The 16,648-nt window shown below is 42.8% G+C and overlaps 1 protein-coding gene across 2 annotated transcripts in view; it reads left to right on the top strand.

Annotated features, from left to right (window-relative positions):
• Nucleotides 1-8,341: 8,341 nt before the first annotated feature.
• Nucleotides 8,342-16,648, top strand: part of NLK (nemo like kinase) — a 166,668-nt gene continuing 158,361 nt past the window's right edge. The window contains exon 1 of one of the 2 annotated variants that reach the window (XM_045487971.1): nucleotides 8,342-9,981. In XM_045487971.1, coding sequence (XP_045343927.1) covers nucleotides 9,524-9,981 — 458 coding nt within the window. In that variant the 5' untranslated portion in view covers nucleotides 8,342-9,523. The remainder of the gene's footprint in view (nucleotides 9,982-16,648) is intronic. The other variant, XM_045487972.1, reaches the window with a different exon arrangement.

Genomic DNA, 16,648 nt, shown 5'->3' with positions numbered 1-16,648 from the left:
GACTGATAATAGTGGTTACTTCTGAGGAGAGAAGGATTGGATGACAAGGTCAAGGGAGATTTTTGTTTAAATAGAAAACTTTGAATTTTTGAAACAAAATTCTGTTGGTGAATTGTCTGTGTTTCTATTTTTATTTTTTTAAGTTTTTAAGTTATTTATTTTGAGAGAGAGAGAGAGAGCATGAGCGGGGTAGGAGAGAGAGCGAGAGAGAGAGAGAGAATGTGGGACTTGATCCCACAACCGTGAGCTCATGACCTGAGATGATATCAAGAGTTGGAGGCTTAACTGAGGGCCACCTAGGTGCCCCTTATTTGTGCTTTTATTTTATTTTATTTTTTTTTAACCTTTATTTATTTTTGAGACAGAGAGAGACAGAGCATGAACGGGGGAGGGTCAGAGAGAGAGGGAGACACAGAATCGGAAACAGGCTCCAGGCTCTGAGCCATCAGCACAGAGCCCGACGCGGGGCTTGAACTCACGAACCGCGAGATCATCACCTGAGCCGAAGTCAGACGCTCAACGGACTGATCCACCCAGGCGCCCCTATTTGTGCTTTTAAAAGTAAGTTTTAAATGCTTTATAATGTGATGGGCGAGTTCCGTTTACTTCAGCTGAAGAACCAACACTGGGCACTGGGGATGTGGAGAAAATAGGAACATGGTCTCCACCCTTAGGGCACTCCCAGAGCTTTAGCCAGGTAAACATCTGTAAAGCTGTGTGATAAGTCCATGACAGAAATCAGCAGAAGGGACTCGGGGAATGCAGAGGTAGGGCTCAGCCAGTCATCTCTACAAGAAAACATGGAGGTTTAAGTACGCTTCCATCAGGACAGATGAAGGTATAACAATTAAGAATTAAGGGGGCGCCTGGGTGGCGCAGTCGGTTAGGCTTCCGACTTCAGCCAGGTCACGATCTCGCGGTCCGTGAGTTCGAGGCCCGCATCAGGCTCTGGGCTGATGGCTCAGAGCCTGGAGCCTGTTTCCGATTCTGTGTCTCCCTCTCTCTCTGCCCCTCCCCCGTTCGTGCTCTGTCTCTCTCTGTCCCAAAAATAAATAAACGTTGAAAAAAAAAAAAATTTTTAAAAATAAAAAAAATAAAAAAAATAAAAAAAAAATGAAAAAAAAATTAAAAAAAAAAAAGAATTAAGCAAATCAAGTGCTTGCCACCTGGTCAGAATAAAGATGGTCTTAAAAAAAATTTTTTTTTTAATATTTATTTTTTTATAATTTTTTTTAACATTTATTCATTTTTGAGAGACAGAGCATGAGCAGGGAAGGAGCAGAGAGAGAGGGAGACACAGAATCTGAAGCAGGCTCCAGGCTCTGAGTTGTCAGCACAGAGCCCGACGTGGGGCTCAAACTCACGAACCGCGAGATCATGACCTGAGCTGAAGTCGGACGCTCAACTGACTGAGCCACCCAGGAGCCCCAGTGTTTATTTATTTTTGAGAAAGAGAGAGAGAAAGAGGGAGAAAGAGCAAATGGGGGAGGGGCAGAGAGAGAGGGAGACAGAATCTGACGCAGGCTCCAAGCTCTGAGCTGACAGCAGTGAGCCGGATGCAGGGCTCAAACTCATGAACTGCGAGGTCACGACCTGAGCTGAAGTTGGACGCTTAACCGACTGAGCCACCCAGGCACCCCATAATAAAGACGGTTTTAACAGAAGGGTCATGACATCGCTGGAAGGGTGTCCTGAGAACAGGACTTTATCATTGTTTCTAGAGCCACCAGGAATTTCCAGTCAGACAGTTACATTGGCCCAGTGTCCCTGGCTCTTCTGCTCTCTCAACAACCTCCCCTCCATGCCCCTACTCCCACCCACCCCATGCTCTGAGACCCAGCCCACCAAGTGACCATCTGCTGATGATCTAGTTTCCCTTGGAGGCTGGCCCAGCAGGAGGAAATGTACTTAGTTGAGGAGGCAAGTGTTACAATCTAGCTGCGGGTTATATTTGCCACTGAAAGGCAACCAAGTAGCCTGTTTCTTGCTTCTGGCCCTTCCTTATGAGGCCCCTTAGCCCAGAAGCCCCAGGTTTTGCTACACATTAGAATCTACTGGGAAGATTTAAAAATCCTGATGCCCAGATCACACCCTATCCCAGTTAAATGGGGTGGGTGCCAGTCAGCTGCCATCTGGCTCAAGAGACCCTATGGTGTATGTCCCTGCCCACCTCTACCTTCAGTGAAGTCATACTGGGAGCTTAAACTCAACCATGGTGGAAGGAGCCCACAAAAATGGGCTACAGACCAGAGCTCTTTATCCTAAAGTGCGAATTGTTAAACATTTACCAGCATACCGCTAAAGCCAGGCCATCAGTAGATTTTAAAGATTCCCGGGTGATCCCATTGTGCAGCAAAGTTTGGGAATCAGTCTTCGTCTTTGCCTACATCGTGCTCAGTAGAGTCTTAGAGAACTTGGTTTTACTTGCTAATTCTAAGAATGGCTATTTAAGACTCAGCTCTCTTTCTAACCTGGAACCTGTATCTTTTGGGGACTTTGAGAGAGGGCAACCTTTGTTCCGTTCTGGAGGCTGAGCCCTGTAACTTGATGTGTTAGGGGTGGAAAGGTGAAAGTTTTGTGTGAAGCTCAATATTCACCTGTTAGTAAAAAGTATCTTTGTTATAATTAGAGTCCAAGCTGAAAAGGGATCCACAGTACATTTCCCGTATAACATTCTGAAACATGCCTTATTGTATCGTATGTCCAATGCATGTGAGTTATACGTTTATATACTGACTTAAGAAGTCAAAGGAATAAAGGGCACCTGTAAATGTTAAGCTTAACAATTTTATTATACAGTTTTAAACATTATTTAAAAACTAATTTTAAGATAAAATATTCATCACCGACTCATTTGGGAAATGGAAAAGTATTGGACATGATCTGGCTCGCCTGGCCAGAAATGTGGGTCAAGGTTAAGACTTGGTCCTGGCGTTTGGAAATGGGACAAGTATCCCACCCAGGGGCTGAAAGACAGAGAGGGGTAAGATGAAGCCGAAGTCCTCAGATACGTGCAGAGGGAACTCTCACGGGGCTTAAGCTGTGTTGTTGAGTTGAGTGGAGGCCCGGCAGTAGGGAAAGAAGTCCCAAGACTTCAGAGGAAGGCCTGGACAACACATGAACTTGAATTTGCCTGGTCTTCCCCAGTCCCCAGCTTGTTACCATGCCCCAGATCTATCTTAGTTGCTACTGATTACTGATGTTGTACTGGGCTCCAGACTGAATCTTCCACTGTCCTGTCTGGCTTCCTTTGTTCTGCCTCCCTGTAGTTGACTGTGGACCTGCTCTTTGTCCCACAGTACCACCAAATGCTCAAAGGTTTACAGCCCTCACACTCTCTTTTATCAAGCCTCTGGCTTTCCTTTGCACTGACAGCGTTGTGCCCTGTCACAAGGCTGATAAAGGACCACAGAAAAATAGATGAGGGGAAATGGGAGAAACAATTTACGATTTATTAAGATTTCAGTATCACCTATCATCCCCCAACCTCAACTCCCCCAACTGAAAAGCACTTGAAATGGAGATACTAGGGGGAGAAAATGATCAGTAAACAATACATAGAAGTGGGAAGAGAGCTACCGGTATTGAGTGGCTACTCTGTGTTGGGTACTGTGCTAGGTGTTTCATATATTAACATCTGAATGTACTTAATCCCCTCAATATCCCTTCAAAGTAGATATTACTTTACACTTCAAAGTAGTTCCTACTACCCCCATTTCCCAGATGAAGAAACTGAAGCTCAAAGGTGTTAAGTGCCCAAAGTCATACGGCTGAAAACTTTTCCTCAGCATCACATGTTTCAAATAAATGTTGCAGACGTTGCACGTCTAAGTGCTTCAGGGAAGGGCAGAGGGCCTAGTTTAAGAGAAAGGCTTCAAGAAAGATCCAAGGTTCCAGGCGCAGAGCCTTGAAAAGTGAGTAGAACTTGGGTAGAAGAAGAAACAGAAGGATATTCTGGGCCTGTGGGAAGGAGTCAGAGCTGGGAGAAAGCATCCCTGAGAAGGGTGTGGGTGCTGAAAGGCCAGAGGTGGTCCTACCTGCCTACCACTGGGAGTTTGGATAACAATGTTGAAAAGGTATCATGGACACAATGACAGAGACCTTGGGTGACCAGACTTGAAAGCGGAAGCATTTCTGCCTCTTCTTCCCTGTACTTTATAGCACCACTTCCTTGGCCATTCCCTCCAGCCGTATGGGGCAGTGGAAAGGCCGCGTGCCCTATGGAGCTGGCCACTCCCTAGCTTTGTGAGGTTGGGCAAGCTACTTTGGCTTCCTGACTCTATTTCTTCATTTGCAAAATGGAATTTAGTGATGATTTATCACATGAGATAACATGCGTCGAGCACCCAGCTCTGCTGAATGTGATTTGCTCCCATTGTAGTCCTCTAACAACACCCCCACCTCTCGCCCTAGCCCAAGTTCTACAAAGTCTCCACAGACAACTCAAGGGGGGAGCCAGTTCTTGGAAGAAAGGGAAGATCACCTCCCACTTCCTGCACATTCTATTCCTGCTTATGCATTCTGATGTCCTGCTTGCTTTTTTAGGCTCTAAGTGCTATCCTGCTGACTCACTTCCGACTTCTCGTTCATCATGCTCAGCTCCTGAAAATGGAACAGAATGGAAAGGGCCGGATATTATACTGTCTGGTGATGTGTTTAAGGGGAATTGAGTGTCTGTCAGGCCAGACCCACGTGGATGGAATGCTGGGGACATGAACTGAGCAGTGCCCAAAGTGTATTTCTCATCTGACACTTAGGACACGTTGCCTTGGATTGTAATACTAATAATAACCACCTCTCTTAGTGTCACTGATGAGGAGCCTGGCAGGCCCCAGGCTATGTGCTTTCTATAGTTGTCAATTTGAATCCTCACAACTGGAAAAATCAAGGATCTTCTCTATTTTATGAACAAGGAAATTCAGAGCAAGATAGGTTAAGGAACTTGCCCAAGATCACACAACAAGGGGCAGAGTAGGGAGTCAAATCCATGATCTAGGTCTGTGCTGTCTAATATGGTAGCCACTGGCCACATGAGGCTATTGAGCACTTGAAATGTAACTAGTTTGACTGAGGAAATTGAATTTTCAATTCAATTGAGATGTGCTGTAAATGCAAAATATACACCAGATTTTGAAGACTTAGTATTAGAATATATATATATATATATATATATACACACACACACACACACACACATACACACACACAAACTTCTTTTTGTATTGATTACATGTTTAACATGACAATATTTGGGATATATTGGGTTAAATAAAGTATATTAAAAATAATTCTCCTTATTTCTCTTAGCTTTTTAAGTGACTTCTAGAATATTTAAAATTTCATGCGCAGCTCTCATATTTCTATTGGAGAGTTGATCTAAACCATGAACGTGAAATGGTTCCAAGCCAGTGATTTCTCAGTATTTTTGGTAAAAATTTTTTAGCGCAAATCCCCAATTTATGTATTCTTGTTTATTTATAAGTTATATACATGAACACTATATATTATGTACATTATAAAGCACTGACCAAATAGACATTTTAAAAGATGAAATAAAAATTAAGCAGAAATAGAAGTTGTACTAATTCCTTCCCGGAGTCTAATGGCTCACTTTGTGCACCACAGGGAGTGTGCACACACCATTTTGGATATTCCTGCACTAGACTTAGAGCTCCTGAATGGCAGAGACCTTGTTAGGTCATGTATCTTGTCTCCCCCATTGTTGAACGTAGCATCATGCCTAGGTATAGTTGGTGCTCAATAAATGTTTGTGGCAGGAATAAATAGTTCTTCGTATGCAATCACTTTCTGGAGGACTGGATGTATTTCTTTATTTCACATGTATTGAGTGCTTTCTGGTGCTGCAAAGTAAACAAGATTTAAGAAGACTCAGCCCTTTTCTTCTAGACCAATGCTTCTCAAACTTTACTGTGTGTAAGAATCACCTGGCAGGCTTATTAAACAGATTCTTGCCCATGAGATTTTGATTCAGTAGATCGGAGGTAGAACCTGAGACTTTGCATTTCTAAGAAGCTTCTAGTATACTACACTTTGAAGGAGACTGAAATGCATTGAGAAGTTGGAAAGGCATTCCAAATATTATGTGAGGGTGGGGACAAGGAAAGAGAATTAACATCATTGAAATTTGCCAAGAACTTTTAAATACATCACCTATATTATTATCTTCATATTCAGTTGAGGCAACTGAGACTCAGAAAAGTTACTTAAACTGCGTAAGTCACAGAGCTAGTAAATGGCAGAGCTTGGATTGGTATCTACTACTCCTGCACTCAGTAAACTCATGCAACTCCTCATTAAGTGCCTTCACCTTTTAGACCCTGCCCCAGGAACTTGGCATGCAACACCGAGTGGGACAGACACGCTTTCTGGCATGGTCAAACTTAGTAAACAATTAAAATATAGAATTCTTATACACTGCTATGAGGGAGGCAGTGTAATGAAGATAGATAACAGAGATACATACTCTACAACAGACTCAGTAAAAACTTTCCAGAAAAAACAAAAAGATAAAATGCATATGAAAAGTAAAATTCATCTGAACGATATATTAGAAGAGCAAAGGGTGGTTGGAGAGTGTTTGGGGCTGAAGATATTCATGAAGGTTTGGAAGCAACAAACCATTTGTGGAACTGAAAGTTCAGAATGTCTGAAGTATAGAGGGAGGAGGTGATAGATTAAGGTCATTGAGCAAGGGGCGAAGAAGATCAAGTGGAACTATTATTGACTTTTTTCAAAGGTAGGGGCATGGTCAGACTTGTGTTTTTAAAAGATTGCTATACTCTAAGTGGAGGATGAAATAGGGGTGTGCTAGCCTACAGGCAGGGAGAGGAGTTAAAGATGCTAGTGGCATAAATTGGGGTAATATTGTGGTAATTGGAGAAAGGGGGGTGTTAAGAAGTGTTTGAAAGTGTTTAAGACCTTTGGGGTGCTTGGGTGGCTCAGTCCATTAAGCCTTCGACTCTTGATTTCAGCTCAGGTCACCGTCTCGTAGTTGGTGGGACTGAACCCCAAGTTCAGGCTCTGACAGTGCAGAGCCTGCTTGGGATTCTCTCTCTCTCTCTCTCTCTCTGCCCCTCCCCAGTTTTTTTCTCTCTCTCTCAAAATAAATAAGCATTAAAAAAAGAAAAGTGTTTAAGACTTGATGATTGATTAGAAAGGAAGGAGTGGGGCAGGCAAAGAGAAATCAAAGATGATCTCCAGGGTTCTGAGTGAAGATTTCATAAGGGCAAGGTTCTGTAAGCTTATTATTTCCTATTTTAAAAGAAAAGTAAATTCAAATAAGTGAGGTTATGTGATAGCAAAAGGTTATTTTAGTAAGATTTCAATTTTCTAAAACTTAGAAAATACAGGAGAAAATTACGATCTTTGTTGTTGAGTTTATTATTCTTGTTGCTTTAATTTATATCTTGTATTTAATTTGTATTTAATTTAAGGAGAGCCTTATTATCCATGGAGAGTGGAGTTGTGAACGCTGGAGACAGCACCTCTTTTTGCCAAGATGAGAATCAACCATGGAGGGCCAGCCATAGGCTATGAACTATCAGTCTACTGAGTTTCTTCTGTGACTGTCTTGTTGAGTAACCTTGGACCTTGAGTTTCGTTAGTTCGACATCCCTTTTTGCTCCCCCTATTTCTTCTCCACACTTGATGACTTAAAAAGGGATAGGATATGGCTCGTATCAAAGGACCATCTATGATTGGGACTCCGCCTTCTTCATCTCAGTCCCGCCCCCTTTCTCTAGACCACACCCCCTTTATTTGGCCCCGCCCCCAAGGAGGTCGCCGCTGATACGACAGTGAATTCTCCACAATCCTGACCTATAGGAGATCTGAAGGGTGGTACCGAGATCAATCGTTTTTTCCATTTGTCAAATCTAGTGTCTATCTGGCCCCAGTCCCTTCCCACTTCATCTTCAAGCCAAGGATTGGTTGTTCTGTTCTTGGTCCCCGGCTCATGATTGGTTCTTTTATTCCACCCTCTCTTCCAGCTTTTGCGGGCGGGATTAGCACGCAGCTTCCTGCTCCTGCCAAAAAAATAAAAGAAGAAAAAGAAAAGAGGAGAGAGGCGAAAGAAAATGTCACGGAGATCTTTGGTTTTTAATTCGCTTTTAGTCTTGTCGGTCAGGCCAGACTCTGCCTTTTGATTGGTCTTTCTATCTGCCCATCCCGGATCGGGGGCGGGATTTCCCCAGGAGACCCACACCTTGTTGCCACTGGCCGAACAGTGCGCCTGTCTGAAGCTCCGGGCCCAGGATTGGAGGCAGACGCAGACAGGTGGGCGTGGATTGGCTAGGGCAGCCGGTCAGTGTGAGGCGGGGGCGGGGCCTCGGTGGCTGGTTGCGCGTGTCCGCCGCTGGCTCCGCTCTATCCGGCTTTGCTAGGGGAGGTGAGTCCGGCCGCGGCGGCACCGGCGGCTGAGGAGGAGGCGGCGGCTGAGGAGAAAGCGGCCGGCAGCGACTGAGGAGAAAGCGGCCGCGGGGACGGGAAGCCGGGTGGGGGGGAGGGGGGGAGACGGAGCAGCCTTGAGCCCTGCGGGGGCCGTCGCGCGGGGGGACCCACCCGCTCTCCCCCCCAACCCTCCTCAGCAGAAGCAGCCGGCGGCGGGGGCAGGAGTCAGCCCGCTTCCGACTGCACCCCGCCCGCCTCCCGGGGCTCCTATTCTTTGGCCCCGGGACCCTAACCTCATCCCGGGGCGGTTCCCTCTGTCTGGGCGTCCGAGTGCTGCCCACCTCTCTTTCATTCCTCCCTGCACCTCCTTACCTTCACTTTGCCCCGGTTCTCTTTCTCCTCTCCGTCCTGCCCTGTCGCCTGCTCTGCTCACCCTATCCCTCCTGCCTCCTTCCCTGGCTCTTTTCTCTTCTGGAAAGTTTAGTACCCCCCTCCAATCAGGTCAGCCTGACTAGGAGTGGGGGGAGATGTAGGAAGGCCTGAGAGTTCGAGGGGGGGGGAAAGCTGGTTTCCCTGGAAATTTCCCCCCATCTTTTGAATTTGGGGTGGTTGGAATTTTTTAAAATTGTATTTTTGAGGAGGTGGTAGGTGTTTAGAAAAGGATGTGGGAATGGAAGGGGTAGATGAGTCAACCCTCTTACAAGATTCCAAGGGTGGCGTGTTTCCTGATCCTTTTCGTGCGTGGAGTTCAGGGGGTCGGGAGGTTTGGCCTTTATTCCCACATTCAAAGTTGGAACCTCCCCCCAATTAAGGATGGAGTTTTAGTACCCACTTGTGGCAGGAAACCTGGGGGGAAGGGGTCCCTTTTTCCTTTTTCTTTTCTTTTTCTTTTTTTCCTTTCTTTTCTTTTTTGGGCAATCCACACCCTTCCACACACGCTCACCCCGAAATTAAACACCAAGATCCTCTAACTTGTTTGGATTGACTGATGAAGACCTAAAGCCAGTTTCCGCTCCATGTTTTTTGAGGTGGAGTGAGTGGTTGTTCTTCATTTTTAAATGGCCAAATGACAGCTTGACCCAGTTTGCTTTCCAATCAAAGGGCATTTTTTTGAATGTCTCTTTGTGGCGCAAGAGCCAACGCAAAAATGATGGCGGCTTACAATGGCGGCACATCTGCAGCAGCAGCAGGTCACCACCACCACCATCACCACCACCTTCCACACCTCCCTCCTCCTCACCTTCACCACCACCACCACCCTCAACACCATCTTCATCCGGGGTCGGCGGCTGCTGTACACCCTGTCCAGCAGCATACCTCTTCGGCAGCTGCGGCGGCCGCTGCAGCGGCCGCAGCTGCAGCCATGTTAAACCCTGGGCAACAACAGCCATATTTCCCATCACCGGCACCGGGTCAGGCTCCTGGACCAGCTGCAGCAGCCCCAGCTCAGGTACAGGCTGCCGCAGCTGCTACAGTTAAGGCGCACCACCATCAACACTCGCATCATCCACAACAGCAGCTGGATATTGAGCCGGATAGACCTATTGGATATGGAGCCTTTGGTGTTGTCTGGTGAGTATCCACAGAAAAACACGACTTCTCGCGGTTTCTTCTCACGTTGAGGTTGGGCGAGCCATCCGCCATGGCTTCCACCATGGTGACCAACCGCGGAGCGACTCAACTGTAGGAAGCCACCGCCACCGGTGAAGAGGCCCAACGTGTTGGCTGGCCGAGTTCGTGCTTTTGAGTCATGGCGCGTTTTGGTAGAACGCCCTCTGATGAGTAACACACGTTTGCCGTCTACCAGACTTTCTGTTTAGAACCTAAGCGAGCCACCGGATGTAGGATCAATAGATGAATGTGTGAAGCGTGTGTCCCGACAGACCTTGGTCATGTCTTAGGTGTGATTTAGTCTGAATCGGTTGCCTGATTGCAGCGGATGTCACCAATGACCCCACCTTTGATTCCTTAATCTTAGTCTTGTCATTGGGTTAGACTTTGCATAACTACTTTGATGTCCCTTTTTGTCTTTTCATTCTTTGATTTGTAATCTTGATCCCCAGAAGGAAGATAGAGTTCATACTTGAACCAGTTAAGCCCTTGCTTGAGTGGTTTATTTTAAACCCTAAAGCTGCAGTTGGGAAGTATGTAGCTTTAGCTTTTTTGATAAGAATGCATTAAATATAGCATCACACATGAGTACCACAAATGAGGTCAGTAGACTGTAGCTATGCCGTGGCCCACATTCAGTGTAATGTTTTAGTGTCATTTAGTGTCATTTAGTGCCTCTTAAGTTGCTGTTATCCCTTGGTTGGTTGCCGTAGTAGGAAGTATACTTTTCAAACATAGGAAACTGCTCTACTTTTGCTAGTGCTAGGATGTTTGAAAAAGTCTAAGCGCTTCTTAGATGCAACATTTTGTCTATTTACTCTTCTTAGGAAGATTAGTAGTTTGTAATAAAATGAATTTATCGTTGTAGGCCCTGTTGCTGTCAAAACTAGAACAAACAATTTTTTTCTCAAGGATTAAGTATTCTGGTGTGGACAGATGAATTGATGTTTTCAGTGCATTCAAAAATAGATAGTTGTTAATGTCTAGAAAAGCCCCATCGCTACAGGAAAATGAACTCTTTGGAACTAGCCTGGTAAATGTCTCCTTTTGTCATTGTTTTTCACGCTATAATTGACGTGAGAATCATGTTTGCATTATATCTGGTCATCTTTATTTATAGTTCACATTTTATAATTTAGGCTACTAAGTGATCTGTTTTTTTTAAACTAGTAGGGTCCAGTGTTTTCCCGGCTAGCTCTCCAAGGAGGTTGCTGCTGCAGTGCTCCCTTCTGCAAGGTGTATGCGATTCCTGGTGGGAAAGAGTGTAGCCAGTAATGGTGTCTCTTCAGTCGCTCTGCTCAGGGACCGGTCTGCTCCTGCCTTCTCTTTCGTATCCTATCCCCAGGGATTGCACCGTGAACTTCCATTCCTTGCCTAACCCTTGAGGATTTCAGAGGTGTGGGACCCGGGGGGGGGCGGGGTGTGTGGACCGGGACAAGGTGGTTCCTTGCTTTAAATTTTGTCATTGATTTCCTGGACTTTGTTTGGATTTTCTTAGACCTGGATGCTCTCTCTTATTTAAACGTTGTACATACAGTGTTAAGAACTAGAGATACTGAAAGGGAAGTGGATTGCAGCATTCTTGACTATATTCTAAAGACGGTTCTACATTTCTCTCAAATGGTGATGTGACTTGTAGAGTTTTCACTTCAAGTCAGGGCTAAAGGAAAAGATTTTTTTTTTAGGGGAGGAAGGTGAGGAGCTAGGAATGCTGAAACATCTTCCATAGCAAACATTCTGGTAGAGGCTATTCTGAGTTACATATGTATGAAAAACTGAATGTTTTTGATTTGAGTCCATTCTAGATTCTGTCATTGATTGAACGCCTTCTGTCACCGACAGAGTTGGCTCCTCGTACTTGAAGAGTACCTCATTCTGTACACCATCTTCTATTGTATACCAGTTGTTTTGTGTTTGCCTTGTCTCACTACATTCGTAAGCCCCTCGAGGATACGGACTGTGCCTACCAGGGTACTTCTTTTCCTCCGCGGCACTTTGCACAGGGCCATGGCATGTTCGCTGCTTGATTACTTGATTCCCTGGTCAGGTCCTTCTTTCTTTAACCAAGTTTGTCTGGTTAGCTGCATTGAGTGTTTCCAATCAGTTGTTACAAGTGAAGTACAATTCAGAATGAAAAAAAGAAAGAGTTCCAGGTGTGTGTTTTAGTATGCAAATGCTTTTCTGTTTTCATATTTACATATTGATGACCTGTTGTCTGAATTGCTTATTATATTTGGAACGTAACTGCCACGTGTATGACCTGGGTAAAGTTGTTAAAACTAGAGATTTGAATACCATACCAGAGTGAATCGCACTAGTATTCTGAAACCCAAGCTAAAGATATTAGTAAGATTTTTTACTTTTTAACTAGACCAGAATTTTTTTTAATTCAAAAAATATCTAATGAACCTGAAACTGTTTTCTAAAATGATTAAAATGGGACATAAAAATATTTTCCCAGTGATACATCATTTGATTAAAACATCATATAACTACTTGGGCATCATAAGATTCACTTAGATTCAAATATATTAAAAACATTTTTTTTAAATGTCTATTTATTTTTGAGAGGGCGGAGCAGAGAGAGAGGGAGACACAGAGTCTGAAGCAGGTTCCAGGCTCTGAGGTGTCATCACAGAGCCCGACTTGGGGCTCAAACTCACGAACCGCGAGATCATGACCTGAGCCAAAGTCGGACGCTTAACTGTGAGCCACCCAGGTGCCTCTCTAATATATTTAACGCATTTTGCAAGTATTTTTCTTCTGGCATCCCACACAAAAGGACACTGTATCTGCTCTCATATCTTTTTCTGAACATGCACCCCAAATTACTGACTGATGTCTGAAAACATTGCATGTAATTTTGAACAATATTGTTTCTCCTGTATGTAGACACAGCAAGATATTTGTGGAAGTGGTAGAGCATTTTACCAGTCAGATTTATAACTGAACAGTTTAGTCTACCAGCCTTGATTTATCTCTGAGCTGAATTTAACTAGTGGAATAACTTATCAGTATTGGACAGTTGTGTAAAAGTAGTGAATTACCTATTTGCTTGCTGGTAAAGATGGTGCTTTGACAGTTCAATTAAGGTTTCATTAACGACTGTCTGCTGTGTTTTATCTCAAAGTAAGGGTTCCAGTTTACGTGGTAATATGGTCATGGGGTAGCCTGAGATACATTCATTCTAATGATAGAATGTTGTTCATGGGTCATCAAAGCATCATATATAATTTGACCTTCTTTATCACACGTCAAGGCTCCAAATGTCCATTTGGACATTTTCATAATGCAAAACTGAAACACAAAATAACCCACAAACAGAAACCTCAGTCATTTGGTGAGGATAATGTTAATATCTATTTGTTGGTAGTTCACATTTGCCAGAGGAAAGTGAATATGCAGTGCTTAAAATTGTGACAACCTTGGGACAAAGTATTACAGCATAAAGCTTCGGGGGCTTATGAAGTGCGTATTTTTGAGAGTTGGAGGAAGTTGACCACATGAGGGAAGTTTGAAGACTGCTAAACCCAGGCAGTTTGACATTGACAACCAGAAATATTGATTGAATTAATGGCACATAGTGCCACCTTGATAATGAGTCTGGGAAAAGCTTCTACGTAGAATATTAGCAGTGTTTTGGTTTTTAACTTATGTGATTAATTGAAAGATCAAATATCTTGGGATTCATTTGGTCTGTTGCCTTTGTACTCCAAGTAAAGTTGGAGAAATTTGAATTTTATTATTCTAATTCTTTCAGCGGGTTACTTTTATGTAAGTCTTTCAAAACTTAAGCATCACTGTAGTGATACTTAGTTACTTACTAGCTGTGTCATCTTAAGTTGTTTAACCTCTCTATTCCTCATTATAAAATGAGGATAATAATAGCACCTCTCCAAGGAGGATCGGTAAAAATGTGGTAATCTTTGTAAACCAATGATTACACTGTCTAGCATACAGTAAGCACTCAATGAAGGCTGTTTTTATTGTAGTTATTGTTGGTAGAAAAAACTGTTGTGTTAATGTATGCAGAAGTGGCTTCGTATATGGCCAGGTTTCTCAAGTGAAATCACAACGTGCAGACTATTTTTGGAGGCATGGCTTCAGATACCATAAAGTGTCCCCTTAGTTGTGCTATATGCTATATATGTGCTATTAACAATTTAAAACAAACACATTAAAATATATATAAAATACATGTTTGTGTGGACTTGGTAGGTGTTCTAGTCAGTTCATCTGCACTGTTTTAGAAAGTATTCTGGATTTACATTGTGGGAAGGAAATTAATTTTTTCTTCTCAGAATGTAACAAATGAAGGACATCCTTATCGTCAAAGTTCAGCTTTAGTGGAAGCTCATTTTACTTGTGTTTGGATGAAAGAGTGTGAATTGCTAAAGAAGATCCTAGTGAGGTGGGGGAAATATGTGCGATTTAATGAAAAATTATTCAGTGTAAATCCTCATGCATGGCAGATACTGTCTAGCTTGCTCATCTTGTGAAAATTAGAGGTACCATTTTTTTTCTGATGTTTTCCGTGGTACTTTTTTGCTCCTCAAACAGCCAACTTGAATTTAGAAAAATGGGGAATGCTTTGGGATATGTTTGGGGAAAATCCTGGAGTTATGTGCATCAGAAAGAACATACTGAAGTGTATTCTGTTATTAACTGTGTTTTACAGGTTAAGAATTTGTAGTATTGAGAAGTGTTTCTAACAGCCAGGATTAACTGCCACAGCTGGATTCTTTGGGGTGGGGGGTGGGGGGCGCTGCTTTGTGAAAAGAGCTTTGAAGAAGCAGTGCCTGCACCATAAAAAGGAAACGGTTGCTCTTCTAGACATAACAAAGCATCCGTGTGAAACTTAGAAATGTGGAAATCTATATTGTTAATTTTAACTACAAACGAACTTACTTTTAGAAACTGCAGGTTCATGGTCATAAAGTAGGGAAAGCAAAGAGAGAGAATAAAAGTAATACAGTCTAATGATACTGAACTGGTTTCTTGGTGATACAAACTCCATGGCATTGTAACATTGGAAGTCATTTTGTGGTTAGACTCCTGACAAGATTTTTCCAAATTATATTCAAAAACCAAAAATAAAACAAAACCACAACACAACAGAAGAACTCATTTGTTTTATTCACAACACAACAAAAGAAACTTGTTTTATTCTTGGGCAGAAATTTTATGTTACACCATTGATTATTAGAAGGAAAGAAGATAAAGATATTTTATTAAGAAAAAAACATTTCAGAAAGAATTGCCTTTTCAGACTAGCTAAAACGGCAATATCCCTCAAACTCACATGCAACTTTTTTAGCCATCACTCAGTACCACTGGTGCATGTCCTGGAAAAGAAATGGGGGCAGATAAAGTTACCCTTCATATGCTTGCTGGACGAAGAATATTTGCAAAATGTATTAACTGAATATATGTTTGAATCTAAGTTCTGGGGTTCCTGGAGCTTTACCCTCAAAGCATGGACAATTGTAGAAATGTTGCATGATATAAAAGGCTGTCCTCTAATGGAGTTCTGGAATATTTGATTATCTTCACAACTTGGAGTGTGAGAGTTTTCCCTGATTTCTGTATTGTAGAATTGAGTGACTATTCTTGGCGGTTTTTACTAGATTTGCTGATGTCCTACCAGTTCAAGAATCCATTGTTTACATAATGTATGTTTCTTTATTATGCCGATCTGATTTCTTTGATGGAAATTGTCAAAGCCAAAGAAACTTTTCCATTTGTCATCCATCCAAATGGAAAGAAGTCACTGGGTAGAAGCTCTTTCATTATAAAGTTGTTTTGGGGTTTTACTTAAAAAAAAAAAAAAAGTTTATTTGTTTATTTTGAGAGAGAGAGAGAGAAAGAGAATCTGAAGTCAGGCTCCACGGTGTCATGGCAGAGCCCGACACAGGGCTTCATCCCACCAATCATGAGATTATGACCTGAGCTAAAATCAAGAGTCCGATGCCCAACCTACTGAGCCACCCAGTTGCCCCTGGGTTTTACTTTTGATTTGTGCATCCACAGTAGTCCAGTGAATTATTTGTTGATTGGGTCATCTAATGCAGATCAACAACGATTTCCTAACTAACACAGTTTGTCAGTTTGATCCAGTTGTTGCTTAGGGGTAATACAGAGAGTGCCTGAGGCAACAGTTGTGATACTGTCAATAAGCATGTGACACATCATCATAGACTTAGTTGGTAGTTCTAAGGTACCCAGCCAGAAGACATTAGAAAAAATTTTAGCACTCTGGCATTATGAAAAGGAAACTAAGGAAACGATATTGAGTTGCACTTTAACAGTTAATGACAACGGTGTGAGTAGAGGGAGTGTGTACACTGATGTCTGTCATTGATTATGATTGGCAGTCTTTATCTAAACCTAGTTTCATATTGGTGTTTTGAATTAGTTTGACTAATTGAATTATATCTACTATCAGAAGGTTTTGACATTGTTGGAACTCACTAGTCAGTGTGTTTTTTATTGTCAACCTGCTGCAGTGGACCAGAACTATTGTAGGTAATAATGAGGATATTTAATTCTACAAACAATTTTGCAAACGGTCAAGCTTCTGCTGTTATCTGTCCTGTGCTTGTACTGGGATACAGAGATGTTTAAGTCA

This window comes from Leopardus geoffroyi, chromosome E1 (assembly GCF_018350155.1).
Source record: "Leopardus geoffroyi isolate Oge1 chromosome E1, O.geoffroyi_Oge1_pat1.0, whole genome shotgun sequence".
Taxonomy (NCBI): domain Eukaryota; kingdom Metazoa; phylum Chordata; class Mammalia; order Carnivora; family Felidae; genus Leopardus; species Leopardus geoffroyi.
The sequence above is the reverse complement of the archived record's forward strand: the minus strand, read 5'-3'. Positions and strand labels throughout refer to the sequence as shown.